Source organism: Ixodes scapularis, unplaced genomic scaffold (genome assembly GCF_016920785.2).
Source record: "Ixodes scapularis isolate PalLabHiFi unplaced genomic scaffold, ASM1692078v2 ptg001247l_1___fragment_1__unscaffolded, whole genome shotgun sequence".
In the NCBI taxonomy this organism is placed as follows: domain Eukaryota; kingdom Metazoa; phylum Arthropoda; class Arachnida; order Ixodida; family Ixodidae; genus Ixodes; species Ixodes scapularis.
The window spans coordinates 13,973-30,775 of NW_024610124.1; the positions used below are offsets into that span (position 1 = coordinate 13,973).

Below are 16,803 nucleotides of genomic sequence, written 5' to 3' on the forward strand. Positions count from 1 at the left end.
AATCCCAATACTGCGCGTTCACTGACGGGACGATTTCGGCGCCGTTTAATTGGCTCCCTCGTATCGCCCGCGTCGGCTGCGGTGCCCTATTAGAGCGAAAATCCCAATACTGCGCGTTCACTGACGAGACAATTTCGGCGCCGTTTAATTGGCTCCCTCGTATCGCCCGCGTCGGCTGCGGTGCCCTATTAGAGCGAAAATCCCAATACTGCGCGTTCACTGACGAGACGATTTAGGCGCCGTTAAATTGGCTCCCTCGTATCGCCCGCGTCGCTGACGCGGGCGATAGCTGGAGCGGACGCTGTTGACGCGCAAAAACACGTAGCCACTGTTGTGCAGGTCACGATGGAAGATGGGAGGCTTGCACTGGCGTGTCTGCGTCGGTGTAGCACAAACGTCACCGAACAGACGGGTTAAATCCTCCACGTATGGCAATCCTGCAGTCATCGTGGGGCCGCCATGGGTGGAGATAGTAGGGCTGACCAATTAGCTGAGAGGAGCAGCGATGTGCCATAAACTAAATGTGATGCGGCACATCCGAGGTCTACCCTCGGAGGACGATGGGTAAAGACGTGGCTCATTTATCTGGTGTGGCGTGGGCCATGAGTGAGGATTTGAGGTGGCGATGAAACCGCTCAACGAAGCCATTTGCCTGCGGGTGGTAGGCTGTGGCCTTCAGTTGAGCGATGCCAAGAAGAGTTGTCAAGCTTCGAAAAAGGGCCGACTCAATTTGGCACCTGCAATCGGTCACAATTTCGGCAGAAACTCCAAAGCGGGCGATCCGGGTGGACAGAAGCGCGGAGGTACAGTCTCGGGAGTGATGTCTGTGATGGGACAAGCCTCGGGCCAGCGTGTGAACCTGTCGATAACGGTTAGGAGGTACCGGTAGCACTGCGATGAGGGTGGGGGTCCGGCAAGGTCCACGTAGATAGTGACAAAGCGGGTGTCCGGGAGTGCAACTTTTGCACCTTGCTCTGCTGACGAGCAATGCGTGCTCGTGCCCATGCGCAGACATCAGCGTTCATGCCAGGTCAGGCAGATTGTTCTGCGATTCAATTTTGAGAAGCGCAGATGCCTGGGTGTGAGAGAGCATGACGATTGTATAAGATTTCACGCCGAAGTGGTAAGGGCAGATAAGGCCATTTGCGTCCGGACGCCGGGTCGACGTCGCAAACAATGTTTGTGCCCTAGTCGAAGAAGTAAACATCCTCGAGATGGAGAGAAAAGGTTGGGGAAGAGCAAAGGTTACGGAGCTCTTTGTCGCTCTTCGGTAGCTTAAGGAAGGGAGTCGTGTAAGGTCAGAACTGCGATACTAAGCTGTAGAGATGCGGCTGAGGGTGTTGGCGGGGGTATTGTGGGCACCCTTGATATGCTGAATAACGTTAGGAAATTCAGCTAGGAATGCCAAGTGTCTCGTCTCTCTGGGAAAGTATGTGGCGTTAGACAATTTGAGGGCATTGGTCAGGGGCTTGTGTTCTGAAAAGATCACCAAACGATCATTCTTCCAGGAAGAATCTTAAGTGCTTGACGGTAAGGTAAGCTGCGAGGAGTTCACGGCCGAACGCACCATACCGTTTCTCGGTTGTTTTTAAGTTTTTTTGGAGAAGAAACCGAGCGAGAACCACTCATTGTTGATGCGTTGTTGCAGCACATCTCCTACGGTGTATCCAGAAGCAGCAACCATCACGCTCGGGGGGGGGGGGGGGGGGGGGGGCATCGAGCTCTGGATGAACTAAGAGGGTGGCAGAAACGGGACGCTCCCTGATGGTAGTAAAAGCGTTGCCTGCAGCGTTGGACCAGCCAAGAGTGGCAGTTGTGGCATTGGTAGTTTGAAGGAGAGCTTCCAGGGGGAGTAGGATTGCCACGCCGCCTGGAATGAACCGCCTGTAGTAATTCGCCAGGCCTAGAAAACGACGGAGCTGGCGGAGGGATTGTGGACGTGGGAAGGCGGCGATTGCTTTCACTTTGTCGGGAAAAGGTCCGGTGCCACTGAAGTCGACCATGTAGCCCAGAAATTCCAAGGACGGGACGCCGAATGCACATTTCTCTGCGTTGATGATCAGGCCATGTTGGGTGAAACGCTCGAAAACCAGGTGCAGGTGGCGTAGATGTTCCTCCGACGGTGAGCTGGCGACAAGAATGTCATCAACGCCGGGAAATACGAAGGGTAGTCCGCGGAGAATGACGTCGATGAAGCGTTGGAAGCTTTACGCGGCATTTCGCAAGCAAAAACTCGGAAAGCCCAACTCGAAAAGTCCAAACAGTGTTACTTCGGGAGCGACGGGGATCTGATGGTACGCTTTCTGTAGGTCGAGTTTGGAAAATATGGTATTTTCGTTCAGATTCATAGTGAAGTCCTGAAGGTGGGAATAGGGTAGGGGTCGGAGACTGGAGCCACGTTCAAGCTGCGATAGTCGCCGCAGGGTCGCCAGTCACCTGTTTTCTTCGGGACTAGGTGGAGGGACTACTCGAGGATGGGTGAGCAATGCCGATCTTAGCCATGTGTTGAACCTCTTGCTGAGCAACGCAAAGCTTTTCGGGAGCTAGCCGACGAGACCTCGCGTGTGTAGGTTGACCGCTGGTGATGGTGCGGTGGATGACATGATGCCTGACCGGTTTCTTCCAATCTGGAGCTACCGTTAGCAATGGGAATTCGCTCACCAAGTGCCCGTAAGGGGACTGTATCGGTTGGCGAAGTGTGAAAGCAAACAGATGTGTGTGGAGGTTTGGCCGATGACGAAAAGGCCTGTGGTGGAGTCATTAATTTTCTTTCGAGCCATGTCGACTAGGATGGAGAAGTGTGACAGGTATGAGGCTTGGCAGGGAGGCTTGCACTTTAGGAAAATAACTTTAATAAAAGACGAAAGGAATACACATAGATGGAGCGTGTTCGTCTGCGCACACGACTTGGCGCGCCGGTGGTGAGAGAAACTGGTTCCGCGTGCTCCGAGGTAGTTTCAGGCAGCGAGGTGGCTCCTGAACGAGTGGCGCCCTCTCTCGGTGCACAACGTGACTTACTCGATGGGTTTGAGAAGGGAGCGCTCTCACATCCCACCCCTGCTTGAGAGGACCAAGCCTCTTTGTTTGCACTATGAAATTCTGATGACACTGGCACATCGGAAAACACTATGTCCGAGAGTTCAATCCAAGATGTAATCTTATAAATGGAGAGGGTGGCATGGCTCTCGTCGCGAGCGCTGGCTCTCCGGCAGTTAAGGTGCTGACAGGAGAGGCTGCTCTGCACTTTGGCTGGGGAACTCTGCAGCTTGGGTGAACGGCTCTGCTGTGTGGCTCGGTGTATGGATAACCAATGGAGAGACAGGGGGGACATACCTCTTTATCTGTGATACGTGCACAGTTCGAGGTTGATTGAGTAGGTGTGGCCCCGTGCCGGACACACGAAAGGCCCTAAATATGGTGTGTGTGGACTGTTCAACAAGTCATGTACACTCCATTAAAGCGCGGGGCCATTTTGCCTTGAGGCAGCGGTGTTTGTCGCTTTTCCCAGACGAGGTCACGCACTGTGAAGCCATGGGGGCGGTGGGTGCCGTCGTAACGCCCTTTCCGCAACACATGCACAGTTTCTGAATTGGCTGCTGCCTCCTGTCGTTGGGTTGTTTTGTCGATGATTCGTTCCATTAGACTATACTGCTGGTGCTGGCGATGATGCTGGAGTGGGACCTTTGACACATTGCTGAACAGCAGTTGAAAGGCTTGTGCTGGCGTTCACTGACGTGTTGATGGCGAAGGCAACATCCGGAAGCATGGGAGGCCAGGACAACGGTTCCAAGGCGCAGATGACACGTAAGACTGTCAGCAGTGTCCCGTTGCTTCTTACGATGATGCCACTGCCTTCGGGCCGGTAAGCAGTGTAGTAGTGGAGCTCGACATTGTGCAAACGCATGAAACGCTTGAACTCTGCTGATTCGAAGGCTGATTCGTGATCAGAGAGGCAATGCTCCCGGGTGCCATAACTGTAGAATGTTCGATGCAAATGCTGTATAACATTCCTTCAGGATGTAGATGACACTGCACCAGGTGCAATAAAGCGAGTTGCAAAGTCTATGACATTCAAGATGTAGGCTGATGGACTGTTGCTGATGGACTCTACCAAGTCCATCAGCATAGAAGTTACAAAGCGAGAGGGCTTTACACTTTTAGTCAAGCATGCCACCGTCCAATTGTCTGTGGTCAGGGTGAATTTCTTGCCAAGCAGGTACTGGCGAAACTTGACTGTGATTTCCCAATGCACGGCAATGCATTCCCACACATTGCTGTGGAGTTTGCGCTCGTCTGGCGTGAGGGCACGGCTTGCGTAGACAATGACAGCTTCCCTGTTGCCTGGGGTTTGCGACAGCACAGCTCCAATTGCTGATCCTGAAGCATCAGTGGTTACTGTTGTGGGGGCATCCGGGTCAAAGTGGGCGAGAAGAGGGTGCTGTGTGAGTGCCGTGCGGATGGCCTGGCACACCTGTTCGCACTTTAAGGTCCACGCAAAGACTGGGGATTTAACGAGGGTTTGTAGTGGGGCTACAACCCTGGAAAAGTCCTTGATAAAGCAGCAGCAGTAGCTGGTTGTCTGAACCCATGAGAGGACTTGTTTTGATCCTGAGGACGTGGAATGCGACGCATGGAAGTGGCTTTGTGTGGGTCGGGCTTCTGACCTTTGCTTGAGATAACAAAGCCTAGGAACTTGATTGCCGAGAAGCCAAAACGACACTTGTCCATAGACACTTTGAGGCCACTATTTTGGAGCAGCTGGAGGGCTTCTTGGAAAAGAAAGGCAAACGTGTCGAAGGACTGGGCATAGACAAGGACATTGTCAAGGTGCACTCTGATACCTGACTTGCCGGGGCAAGGCTGTAGGTCTTGGAAGACTGACTGCGTGATGCGTTGGAACGTAGACGGGGGGATCGGTGGCCGAGTGGGCTAGCGCACACCAGCTCGGAGCGCGTGGAGCGAAAGCTCATGCTGCAGAACCCAGGAATCCTGTGTTCAATCCCCACTCCAGCCCGTTTCGATCTGGATGAGCATCGTACCGGCGTGGGGTCGTGTATCACTACTGCGTGGTGCACAATAATGACCCCAGCCTAGCGGTTGTACTGCACTGACTAAACTTGTCATCTACAGCTGGGAGACTCGTCGCCAGTTAAGGCACCAAGCTCTAGGCTGTATAAATATACACACAACCCAATTTTTTTTTTGGAACGTAGACGACATATTTTTGAGGCCAAACGGCATTTGAGTCCACTTGTAGGTGCCGTTGTGGGTGCTGAAGGCAGTGTTCTCATAGTCTTGGGGGCAGAGGCTGACTTGCCAGTCTGCGCACTTCAAGTTCATGGTCGCTTAGTATGCGCATCTGGCAATGGCTTGGATGATGTCATCCACAAGAGACAAGGGGTACACAACTGTGATTGTGCGGTCATTCAGAGGCGCATAGTTGATGCAAAGACGTTTCTTATCTCCACGAGATTACTACGACAACAGGAAAAGCCCACGGGCCTGATGCTGGAAGAATAATTCCTTGGGCCATGAGCTTCTGCACTTGCTTTTCAAGGAACTGTCCGTCCTCAGGAGCATACCTGTATGGGCTGTAGCTGTAAGACAAGGCATTTGGCAGCAGGTCTTTGTGATGTTGCGTGCCCGTGAAATGCCGCACGTCGTCTTCGTGGTGTCCAAAAACCATGTGGTGCTGGGCTAGGATTTCCCTTATCGCAGACCGCTGGCTGGTAGTCAACTGGTCTCCAAGCAGGGCTGGTGGGAGATCCGGGTGAATATCGGCTGGCTCGGTACCAGTACCAGCTATGGCGGCCAAGGGATTGTCACCAGGATTACTTTGTGGCGCTGAATTTGTTTCCTTGGCAAGGAGTTGCCGAAATCGGCTTACTCTAGTGGCCGAATTGAGGTGCAACCAATAGCGCAGTCAAGGGTGTAGCCAACATTGAGCTAAACGTCGTCACCATTGCCTCTTTGTGGCAGTGGTGATGACCTTCTCTGGGCGAGCGTAATGAGTGACATCAGCAGCGTTTCCTCTGAGCGCTCAGCAGTGTCCACGTGATTGACGAAACGCGCCTGTGCAGCGCGTTTCTTGGGAGCCGTTCGGCCGTACTGCCTACTCCCGCATCACAACCATTGTTGTCGTGTCACCGTTTGGGATTATTGTCTCTCGGAGTTTCGTTCACATTACGTGCGCAGACTGATGGGGCCGTTGTGCAGACGTCGCTGAATCTCGTAGACACCATAACATGGTGACGAGTGCAGTGCAGACAACGCTTGTGCCTGGCCCCAATCCCACCCATCGTTGCATAAACGATCACGTGACATCTCGTTCCACGTGATAGCCATGTTTTTGGCGGCCTGAGGCCAATGTTGCTGCACGGAGCCGAAGTTTCATTTTAGATTTCGGCTCAACTTTAATGTACAATTTAACTATATATCCCATTTCTGCGAAGCAAATGACATCCCTTACAGAAATGTCATATCTGGACTTATATTAAAAAATACAGATATGGATATATAAGGAATTGGGCAGATATGGCCAGATATGCACAATCAGGCCATATCTGGATGGATATAGCCATATCTGCCCAATTCCTTATATACCCATATCTGCCCAATTCCTTATATACCCATATCTGCCCAATTCCTTATATACCATATATAGACTGCTTTATATGATCCCGTGTTTGGGTCTGGCAGATAGGGTACCCACCCCATATAAAGAAATTTTCACGTAATGCTCCTTCTAGCATCACATGAAAATTATTGCCATGGGGCAGGTACCATACTTTCCAGGTCGAGACATTTGATCATATAATGCATTTCTGTGAATATCCACATAATATAAATTTTGCTGCTATCCCACACTGCCAAACGTGTGCTTACGTAGATATATCTACAGAATAGGCCACTGACCAATCCTTATTGCTCTGGCTCGGAATCTGTCATTCTGACAAATATATATGCTACAAATATAGAATGCAGGCGATCGCTAGCTCGGAAACATTGTAACATATCATTCGACGTCGGAAAGTAAACAGCCCTTTGGCGGGATTGGTTGTCGAGGGAGCAGACCGAGAATATGGTTTGCAAAAGAAGTTTTATTTATAAAAGCACCAAAACTCTAAACAAGTACTTCCCCCATTCAAGAAAAAATGATAAGAAACAAAACTGCAATATAGCACGGACAAATATTAAAATAGACTAAAAATGTAATAGTACAAAGACACCTATTAAAAATAAAACAAACGGAAGGCAACAATTAAGTTGTAAACTATACGAAAGTTTCAAAGTCGTTGATTCCTACTCACAGAGTCACAGTCCTGATTCAACTCTCCGGTCGAGCACAGCAGTTTTGACAAGGGCTTCCTTGCTAGCCTCGTCGTTGAAGTCCTTCCTTGCACCGTGTAATATGTTCAAATCCCAAAGTCGCTCCTCGCTGGCCTTGTTTTTCCGTTCAATCGCCAAATCATCCCTTGTGATTAACACGTCACACACGTACACAGACACCGTTGTTCACCGAAAGCAATACAAGATGAAACGGTCCTTACTGCTCCTTCAACACGACGAGGTCAGCACTGCTACCCGGACTAGGAAATGACGAGGGCATCATATCTTTAACTAAAACCTCATAAACAAAATAATGAACACATAAGAAACGAGAACACAAAGGACTAAATCATGAGAAAAAATGAAATAATGAACACAGAAGTAAAGAGAATAGAAACACGAAGGACTTACACAGACAGCCACATTTGTTTAGTTAACAATGACGTTTAATTCTGATAAAAATATTCCTGCTGCGCTAAAGATCACCAATGTGGTGTGTAAACTAGGCGACCTTGAGCAAAGCAGGTATATTTGTGATCACAATCAAATGTCATTGCGAACTCAAAAAGTGTGGCTGGCTGCGTAAGTCCTTCGTATTACTATTATTCTGAATTCCGTGTTCATTATTGTGGCTGTTTGGGACCAGGCGGAACTTGGTGCTTTTTCCACTCTGACCTTCGGACACCTTCGTACCCATAGAAAAACCCACTAGCTTCTCTACATAATCCCACTCCTCAAAAAAAGAAAAAGAAAGAAATAATTGCGGTATGTTTATACTGTCGGAAGTTAGCTTGCCTCAGTGGGCGTCTGCTGTCTCAGCTGTAGAGTAATTTAGCCAGCGCGGTACAACCGCTGGCCTGGGGTCTTTAACGCGCACCACGCAGTAGTGACACACAACCGCACGCCGGTACGATGCTCATCCAGATCGAAAGGGGCAGGGGCGGGGATCCACTCCTTGTTTTTGCTTCCCTTGAGGCACTGACAAATAAAAATCAAATACTTCAAGCACGTTGCATGAGTGCTGGCAAGATATTTGCTGCCTTCAATCTAGATAAGCTTGGAAATTTACATGCTAAATAACAAGTAACTTAAAAGCTGAAATATATTTCGATGGAACTACAAAAACCGAAGACTAACTCTGCAAGTATAGTGCTATCTAGTACACCATAATTGAGTAGAATCGAATTACAGCGTCCCCCTTACAAAGACTGGAGCAAAACAAGTATAGACTCTGCCGTGCCACTACAACAGAAACAATGGTATTGTGATCTCGTGGAGATCAGAGTTCGAAAAAATTGTGACAGGCTTTGGCACGACAAATATGCCAATGTCATTATTCATTTTTGCATATTCTACGGTGACAGTGCAGGGAAACAATCACACACCAGATACTCAGAAAGACAAGCACACGCGCTGAACGTATAACTTTTGTGTATTCGACTAATATAGATACGAAAAACTGGTGAGACACAACCTTAATTGAGGACATGCATGTACATTTCCCTAGACGCTTGTAATTAATACTTCAAAGCCTCAAAAAAAAAAAAAAAAAAACAGTAGGAAGAGAATAGATGCTTCACCATATAAATCAGCCTGAGTGTTTCTGGAGGTGTCAAATTCGTTACACGTACATTGGATCATATGAAACACGTGTACAGCAAATGATCTTTAGAGCTCGACATTTCGCGAGGAATAAATGCCAGCGTCAAAAATTATTTCGCGGGCACACGTTCTTGCGATCGGAAGTGGTATGCTATGCATTAATCACCACGGGGTGAGTTCATCGCGGCACCAATTTTTGGCAATTTTTTTCTGGGTACGAACTGCGAAAATGAAGGCGTCTGCAGACGACTGGGGCGGCGAAAGCTACGGACTTGCTCGATCAATCAATCGCTGTTTTTGTCGGGTCCAGCTCTCGGCACGCAAGTACGGAGAGTGGCATCGGCGATGGAGGGGCACCGCGCTCTTCCAGACATTCTAGCTTACCAGTGAACAATACGGCGGAGGGAGGAAATCAACCCCGCCCACCCCCAATCCGTCTCCCAAAGAGTTCCCCCCCCCCCACCCCCAATCCGTCTCCCAAAGAGTTCCGCCGCAACTGATCGACCTTAAGCGAGTAGACAGCCTCTGCATCGGAGAAAAAAGAAAAACAGCCTCGCATAACACCATTCGCGCACAATTAGTAATACTGGTAAAAGCGAGCGATCTACAGACAATAACAAGCCTTTTGAACGCAGGAAATAATCTAGCCCAAACGAACAAAGCACAAACTTACTTCGATCCCGTGCCATGATCTTGGCTGTTGAGCAGATTTGACGTAGTTCCACGTCCCACAGTAGCTTCCGTCTTTGTCGGACACATTTGAAACTAAGGCAAATTCCACGCATCACCACTCATCGGGTAATTGGACCGTTAGCCGGCCGTGATCACAGGCACTCAAACGCACGCGGCCGGCAAAACGTGGGAAAGAGAGGCCGTTGCTTCGATGACGTTGTATTCGTATCTTCAACACGTTTGAAATAAAACGATCAGCAAACTGCATTATAAAACTCATGAAAGATACAGCAATAATAAATTATTTCGCATGTCAATTTCGCGACAATATTATGAATAAGTCCTGAACATGGTGCAAAATATTAAATACGAAACTAAGCCTGCAATGATGAAAAGCAAATTCAGCAGACATGCAACCTTCTAGAAAGGGAGCGAAGGTCATCCGGGCGGAGGTAGCGTAGTGTGTTGACGCTCTGGTTTTCTGAGCTTGTGGTCGTTGTTTCGTATCGCGGTGAGCGCTATTTGCTTTCTTGCACTGTTTTTTAATTTTAAATGTTTTTTCTCAGCTTTTCGTATTCGTTCTTATTATTTTTAAAATTTTTTCTCGCCTTTTTGTATTTTGTTTTGTTTTATTTCGTATTATTTTATACTGTTTTGTATTATTTTAAATAGTTTTTTCTCACCTCTTTGTATTAGTCTTTATTTTAAATATTTTTTCTCATCTTTTTGTATTACTTTTTATTATCTTAAATATTTTTCTCTCACCATTTTAAATTTCTTTTGATTATTTAAAATTTTTTCTCACCTTTGTGTATTAGTTTTTATATTTTATATATTTTCTATGTGTATGCTGCCGTCGGCAACGTTCTTCGGGGTAACAATCACGCAGAAGGTGAAAATAAAAAGTGCGAGCCCACATTTGAATTGATGCAATTCAGAAACCCTGTCCCTCTTGTTTTGCCGGGATGATTCCCTCCCTCCGTGCTAATAGGTGGGTCAGTGTAGTAGGCAAACAGCGCAAGTTCTTTCAACGAAGAAATACAATTAGTAATAATGGGTAAATTTAGAGAAAAATGGGAAAATGTAAGTGATAAAACTGCCACAGTGATGAGGCCAAAGTTAGTCATGAAAGCGGTCCATATTCACCCACTATTGAAACAAAAATACCGCCATTTTAAGGCAGTAATTTAGTTGAGCTCATAGCTCATAAGCACGTCTCTTAATTTTCTGACTTCCGGAAAGTAGTATTTACTTTTGTTCTGGTAGATCAGCGCTATTCCCCGCGTGCCGCCAGGTCTTACCTATACAGGTTGCGCTCCGCAGTTTTACTTATTGTTAGGCCTAAACACTTTTTTATTCCTGAGATTCAAGTACAGCGCGGATAATCAAACTAGCTTTCAGAAATGCTATCGTTCGGCATTGTGACATTCATTTTTCGTTGTGTCAAGGGGTCACATTCACAAACCCAGCAGTGTGTACATCCAGAACGCATTGGTGTTTCTCGCTTTTTTGAGTAAAGAAAAAAGTTTTTATATTCGCGTTCCTTTGGTACGGTATGTCGTATAACATAAGCTATTAAAGAGACAGATACCGTTTGGCCTATGTGAACATTTAAAAGATTTCTCTTAGATGATCGTTTTATATGGTAACTACCACATAAAACAGTCAATTCCTTTCCTCCTGGGAGGCGGCCCTTTCCGGCACAGAGCTCGATGACCAGCAGCGACTGGTTGAGCGAGCCCGCCGAATCTGGGCGGCCAACGGAGCCCTGGACTAAGGGCACCGACCAGAGACCGCAAGGTCCTTTCACTTTATCAATTAATAAAGTTTATGATGATGATGATGCCTGAAATAGCATATTTTCACACTAGATTAAAATCACCATTAAAATGATCTCTCAGGAGATTTATGTACCCCTCGTAGCGTCATAAGCAATAAACACATCTCTTACTTTTCTAGTTCCTGGAAAGTAATGTTTATTATTGTTTTGTAGCTCAAAGCGCGTGCTCAATCATGCCACGTCTTTTTTTCTTTTTTCATTTGAGGCTCCGCTATACCGTTTTTATTTTTTATCAGAGCCAAACACGTGCGTATAACGCCAGACCTTAAGTATAGTACATCTAATTAAACTAACTTCCTGAAAAAACTGTCGTTCGGCGTTGTAAAATTTCATTTTCGTGGCATAGGGGGTCAGATTCTCAAATCCTGGACTACAAATTTTCCTCACGGCATTGTTTTTTTTTTTTTCGCGTTTTCGCGATAAAACCCGTCAGCCTTGCCATGGTGGGATCAAATACGCCAGCGTCGGCAGTCATTTACGAAGGATTGATCAACGCAAACATTTCCACTCGCTACATATGAATCGCCGCAGTTCGTCGGAATCTCAATGACGTGACTGCATAGTCAAAAAGGCAAAAAAAAAATAGAACGATGCCGGTCAGTAAACGGACGTTCCCGGGGCTCGCCAGCCTGCAAACAGCAAAGCGCCAATGCCGGCCAGTCACTGAACTTCCATGTCAATACTTCCCATCAAAGACAGGAAAATACCGATGCCGGCCAGTTACTGAACTTCCATGTAAATACTGCCCATCAAAGACAGTAAAATACCGGTGCCGGCCATTACTGAATTTCCGTAAATACCGGCCATCAAAGACAGCATAATACCGATGCCGGCCAGTTACTGGAACCTCCAAGGAAAGACTAGCCAGCAAAGACAGCAAAAACCCGATGCCGGCCAGTCACTAACTTCTACAGTTGGACTGGCCAATGAGCAAGACGAAACCTTGACGCCGGCCGGGGCCGGTGGCTCCCCGGTGCCCATGGCCAGCCGCTGCCATCCTGTTACAATGGGCGGGCCGGCGTAGTTCCGATACCGGCCGACGCGGAGTGCTACCTGCATCTACATGTTGACTGACACCATATAGTGCCATATACAGGAGTATCAGGCATCCTATACTGTTATATATGGCAGCCACTGGCACCATATGACTTTATCTGGCAATATATGTCGTCATATATGGTGTCACCTTACCATATCTGCCCTGATTTCAGCCCTTGTATGGCAATATATGACCGTATATGTCTACTTATATGCCCATTTACGGCCCTATATCAAATATATCTGGGTCATATATGACATTTCTGTAAGCGATAGCACCTTTTGTGAGTGCCTTTCAATGTAAAATCAGTCATTACAGTCGCCGACCGATTACTTGGACTTCGCAGGGACCGAAAAAACGTCAGAATAATAGAGCAGTCTGAAAAATCAGCAGATTGAAAACTTGCCTTTATTACTTCCAAGTGGGATTGAAAAAGCCGTAAATAGTGCCTTTCTTCATGTTACGCCTGCGTTCCTTGTTTTAGGTTATGCCTCCTTTTGCGATTGGCAACTTTCTGTTAGCTTGAGAATCACTGCCTTCTTTTCTGGCGTTATGGTTGAGTACTTTCTGCGCTTCTTAAAGACACATTGTGGCGGCAGAAGAACAGATGGGGCCATGACATCCAAGCCAGCGTTGTCCGAACAAGATAACAGGCGCAAATCTACGAGCACGAAATGGCGACTGGCGACGTGAAAGTGGGGCGGAGGTGGCGGAGGCGCAAAGGGATGGAAGGAAGCAAAGCAAAATGATTATAATGATGATGATGATGACGTACAGCTAAATGGAAAAAAAGGCTAGCATAGCGTCACCTAGCGGTAGGACTCAGGAGTACTCAAGTAGCGCTGCCAAACCAAGCCAATCCATTTGCAGCCAACATAGAATTCAAAATGGCCGCTTCTCGGTGGTGTTTCCCGCTGATCGTTCGCGACGATTTTATCCGAATAATCAAACTTTCGGACTTCAAGCTGTCCGAAACATTGGTCGTGAATATGCACTATTTCCTTATGGGGTAAGTCACGGTTCCTCCATTAGGTCCAAAATATCGAGCAAGTCCGAATTATTAAAGTCCGAAAAAACGGTCGGCGACTGTATTCTCAAATTTGCCGATTTGAGCAGAGTTTCGCTTTAACGTAGGTACTTTCTTCTACTATTGCTGAACAACATGATGCTGTTATATCAAATCTTTTCATAAGCCCAAAAACAACAGACTGACAGAGACCGCTCACGACCCGGGAGCTTTTTATTTGTGGTGCAGCCCTACCATGCATAACGTTTGGCTTAATTTCTGACGGTTTATAACTTTCTTTCTATGTATTCTACAGTCATGAAGTTAATTTTAAATTAAGTACCTATTTCTTAACGATGCTCTAATGTCTCGATACCTATTGCATTTATTCATAGTTGTTAGTTCATTACTTACTCTTAATGGACCACAGTTTTTGATATTGAACAATTGTTTTCTCGACTTATAATGTCTCAATGTCCACAATAATTTTAACTTAAGCGGTCTGCTGGATATATTCAATTAAAATAGTAAGCAATGAGCTGCACAAAAAATGTGAGTTTCTAAATAAAAATTAAAGTTTAAAATACTATTATTTTTTCATGCAATGAAAACGGAATCACGTCAACTAACGAAATTAACGAGACATTGAAGTATGGAGCATCTTTAGGCTTCATACTTTAGTGGATATGCAGTTTCTGCATATCGATAGATTGCAAGTGAATTTCAGTTTCAATCGCAGACTTTTCCCATTTAGTTACGGCAGGTTGCAGTTTTCTCATAGCAATCACAGATGGCGACACGTGTTCAAGAATAGCTTGATTAGCACTTGTCATGTGCCGCTTGGAACGCTACGCGAGAAACAGAAATGACACCAGACGTGTGGGTGTCAGATGCCTGAATGCCCGCAGTGAGCGTGCCGGAGATGTGAAGACAACAAGCGCGAGGCTGCAAGTGGACCACAGCCGCCTTTGCGCTGTGGTTTAAAGGGATACTGAACCGAAATTTCGAGCTCACTAAACAAGGCCGGGCGGATAGGCAAGAAGCTACAAAACCAAAAAATATCACTCATACAGCGATATATCTAACGGATTGCCGTATTTTGTTTTGGAAAAGAAGTGCGCGACTGAACACGGCCGACGAGGTCGACGAGACAAGGCGCGTTACGATTCCCATTCTCTCTCCTCCTCACAACTTCCCGTCAAGCTGGAGAACCGAAGTGCGGAGGAGAGAAGCGAGGCCGCTTCTCCTCATTCTCAAATTCTTCCAAAGGACAGTTACGTCAAAGAACTCGCTTGATCGCGCCCTTCTTTTCCAAAAGTATGGCTATCCGTTTCAGATATCGATGTACGAGTGATGTTTTGGAGTTCGCGGCGTCCGGTTCAACACTTCTGCAGCCTTACTTTGCGAAATCCAAATTTCAGTTCAGTATCCCTTTAAGGGACTAGAGGACTAGGATTAAAAGAGTCGCCATTAGATCAGCACGATTTTCGCATTTTGTTCGGACCACATATCCTGGAGACGCAAGCTGGTAGCATAGACAGCTGCTCCTTTGTTCGAGAACAGGTGCAGCGGGGCCTCGTTCCCCAGAAAGCTTGTGCATCGAGAAAGAAGTGAACGGCCAAGAATGTCAAGTTCAGGAGAAAGAAAAATAGCACACTGTATCAAAGTGCCACCACACACGATTTATTGGATTCGTGGATGGGTCTGGAAGGCGACCCCATCGCCATCTGTTGGTGCAGAATCGCACTAGCCAAGGGCGGGCTTAGCGGCTGGGAGTTCGTGCACTTCTCCCAGAAATAGCACACGGCCGGTTGCTTTCTCGCGGATGTAGAAGAGGAAAGGTCTATTCACTGTGAAACGTCTTGGATGACCTCTTCCACCTGCCACTTCTGTTGCGGCGGCGGCAACCGTGCCTTCTTCGTTGACCTCGATGGCTGCCTTGTGCTGGACATCGGTTACGCTCAGCCCTCTGTCGCCAGTGATTCCCGACAGATCGGCGTCAGAGAAGATCGAACGCACACCCAACTTCGTCAGGGCAGGGATGAGGTGGTAGTGCGTTTCCAAGTTGAACTTGGGAAGTTGAATCTCGACAGTTTCGTTTGTCAAACTTCCCTGGATTTTTTTAATGGTCTCGACAGTTATGGCGTCCCGCAGTTTAGGAAGTCCCTTTTTTTCATGTGGAAGCACGATTACCATGCAGTGTCTGTCCCCTTTGTAGGACAGTTCTAGGGCTGCAAAGTCGGGTTCAAAGGTGAACGGTACCTTACCGCTTCTCGTCATGGTTTCTACCTTAATTTCTTGAGATCCTTTGTTGTAAAAAGGAAGGGGGGATGTATTGTTAGGTTTGAAAGGAGTCTTCCAGAGCCCCTTGAAGTAAATGGCATTGAGAATCACTATTACAACATCTGCGGGAATTTCGAAGCCCAAGATCTTGCCTCTGGTCTTGTTCTTCACCCACTCATTAACCTCGGATTCCATGGCAGAGTTTTCTGCCCCCCCGTCCACCGACCGGAACATTGCCGCAAAGGTGTCAACGAGCTCCTTCTGGTAACTTTCGAGGACTTTCAGGTTCTTCTCCACAAAGACTGCATTGGCTATCATCAAACTTACATTGTCATCAGTCTGTTGTTGTGCCAGGATCTTTTTGTAAGACGCCAGTATAGATTCTCTGCTGGACAGTCCAGCCGCGTTGTGGCCGAGAGCAGAGGAGAGTTCCGCTTCGGACTTGCCCCTGGCGCCGGCGTAGACCATGGCGAGTGCAACGGATATGCTGGTTGGCGAGAAGAAGATGTTCGATTCCGGTGCTCCGCTGGACAGTTCCTTGAGAAGCTTGAGGGCAAGATGGTTCTGGGCTTGGGCGAGCTTCATGTCACTATCTTCAGCATAGCATTCGCTGTCCCCTGCTAGCAGAACGAACAAGACGAGGAAAACTTTTTCGGCAAGCATCATTGAAACTCAACTTTCATCTGTTTTTCCACGTTCCTTATTGTGGGTATTTATTCGTTCATGAACAATGGGCTTCTTCGATCGTGGAAACCTTTGGAATATTCGTCTAATGAAAGAATGCATATCCACGTATGTTTTATAGCTGCTCGTGACTTGTTCATCAGTCAAGGATACACGGAATCCGTAACGATAAGTATCTGCAATCTTCAAGCCCCAACAACACTAATTTCGTATTCATATTATTGTGATCCGTGTTTGAATGCTGTCATTTAGGTATCCGCAGCTTTGTTAGGTCCTCCACTTGTTTGCCTCACTTGTTTTATGGCGTCGTTAAACGGGCTAGAAGGAAACCTTTTTTAAGATATACTT

At 47.1% G+C, this 16,803-nt stretch overlaps 1 protein-coding gene across 1 annotated transcript; it reads right to left on the reverse strand.

The window, feature by feature from the left end:
• Positions 1-15,234: 15,234 nt before the first annotated feature.
• On the reverse strand, positions 15,235-16,434 carry LOC120837733 (intracellular coagulation inhibitor 3-like). The gene has a single exon (XM_040207299.1). It carries the CDS (start codon positions 16,432-16,434, stop codon positions 15,235-15,237), a length of 1,200 nt encoding a protein of 399 aa, XP_040063233.1.
• Positions 16,435-16,803: the final 369 nt, after the last annotated feature.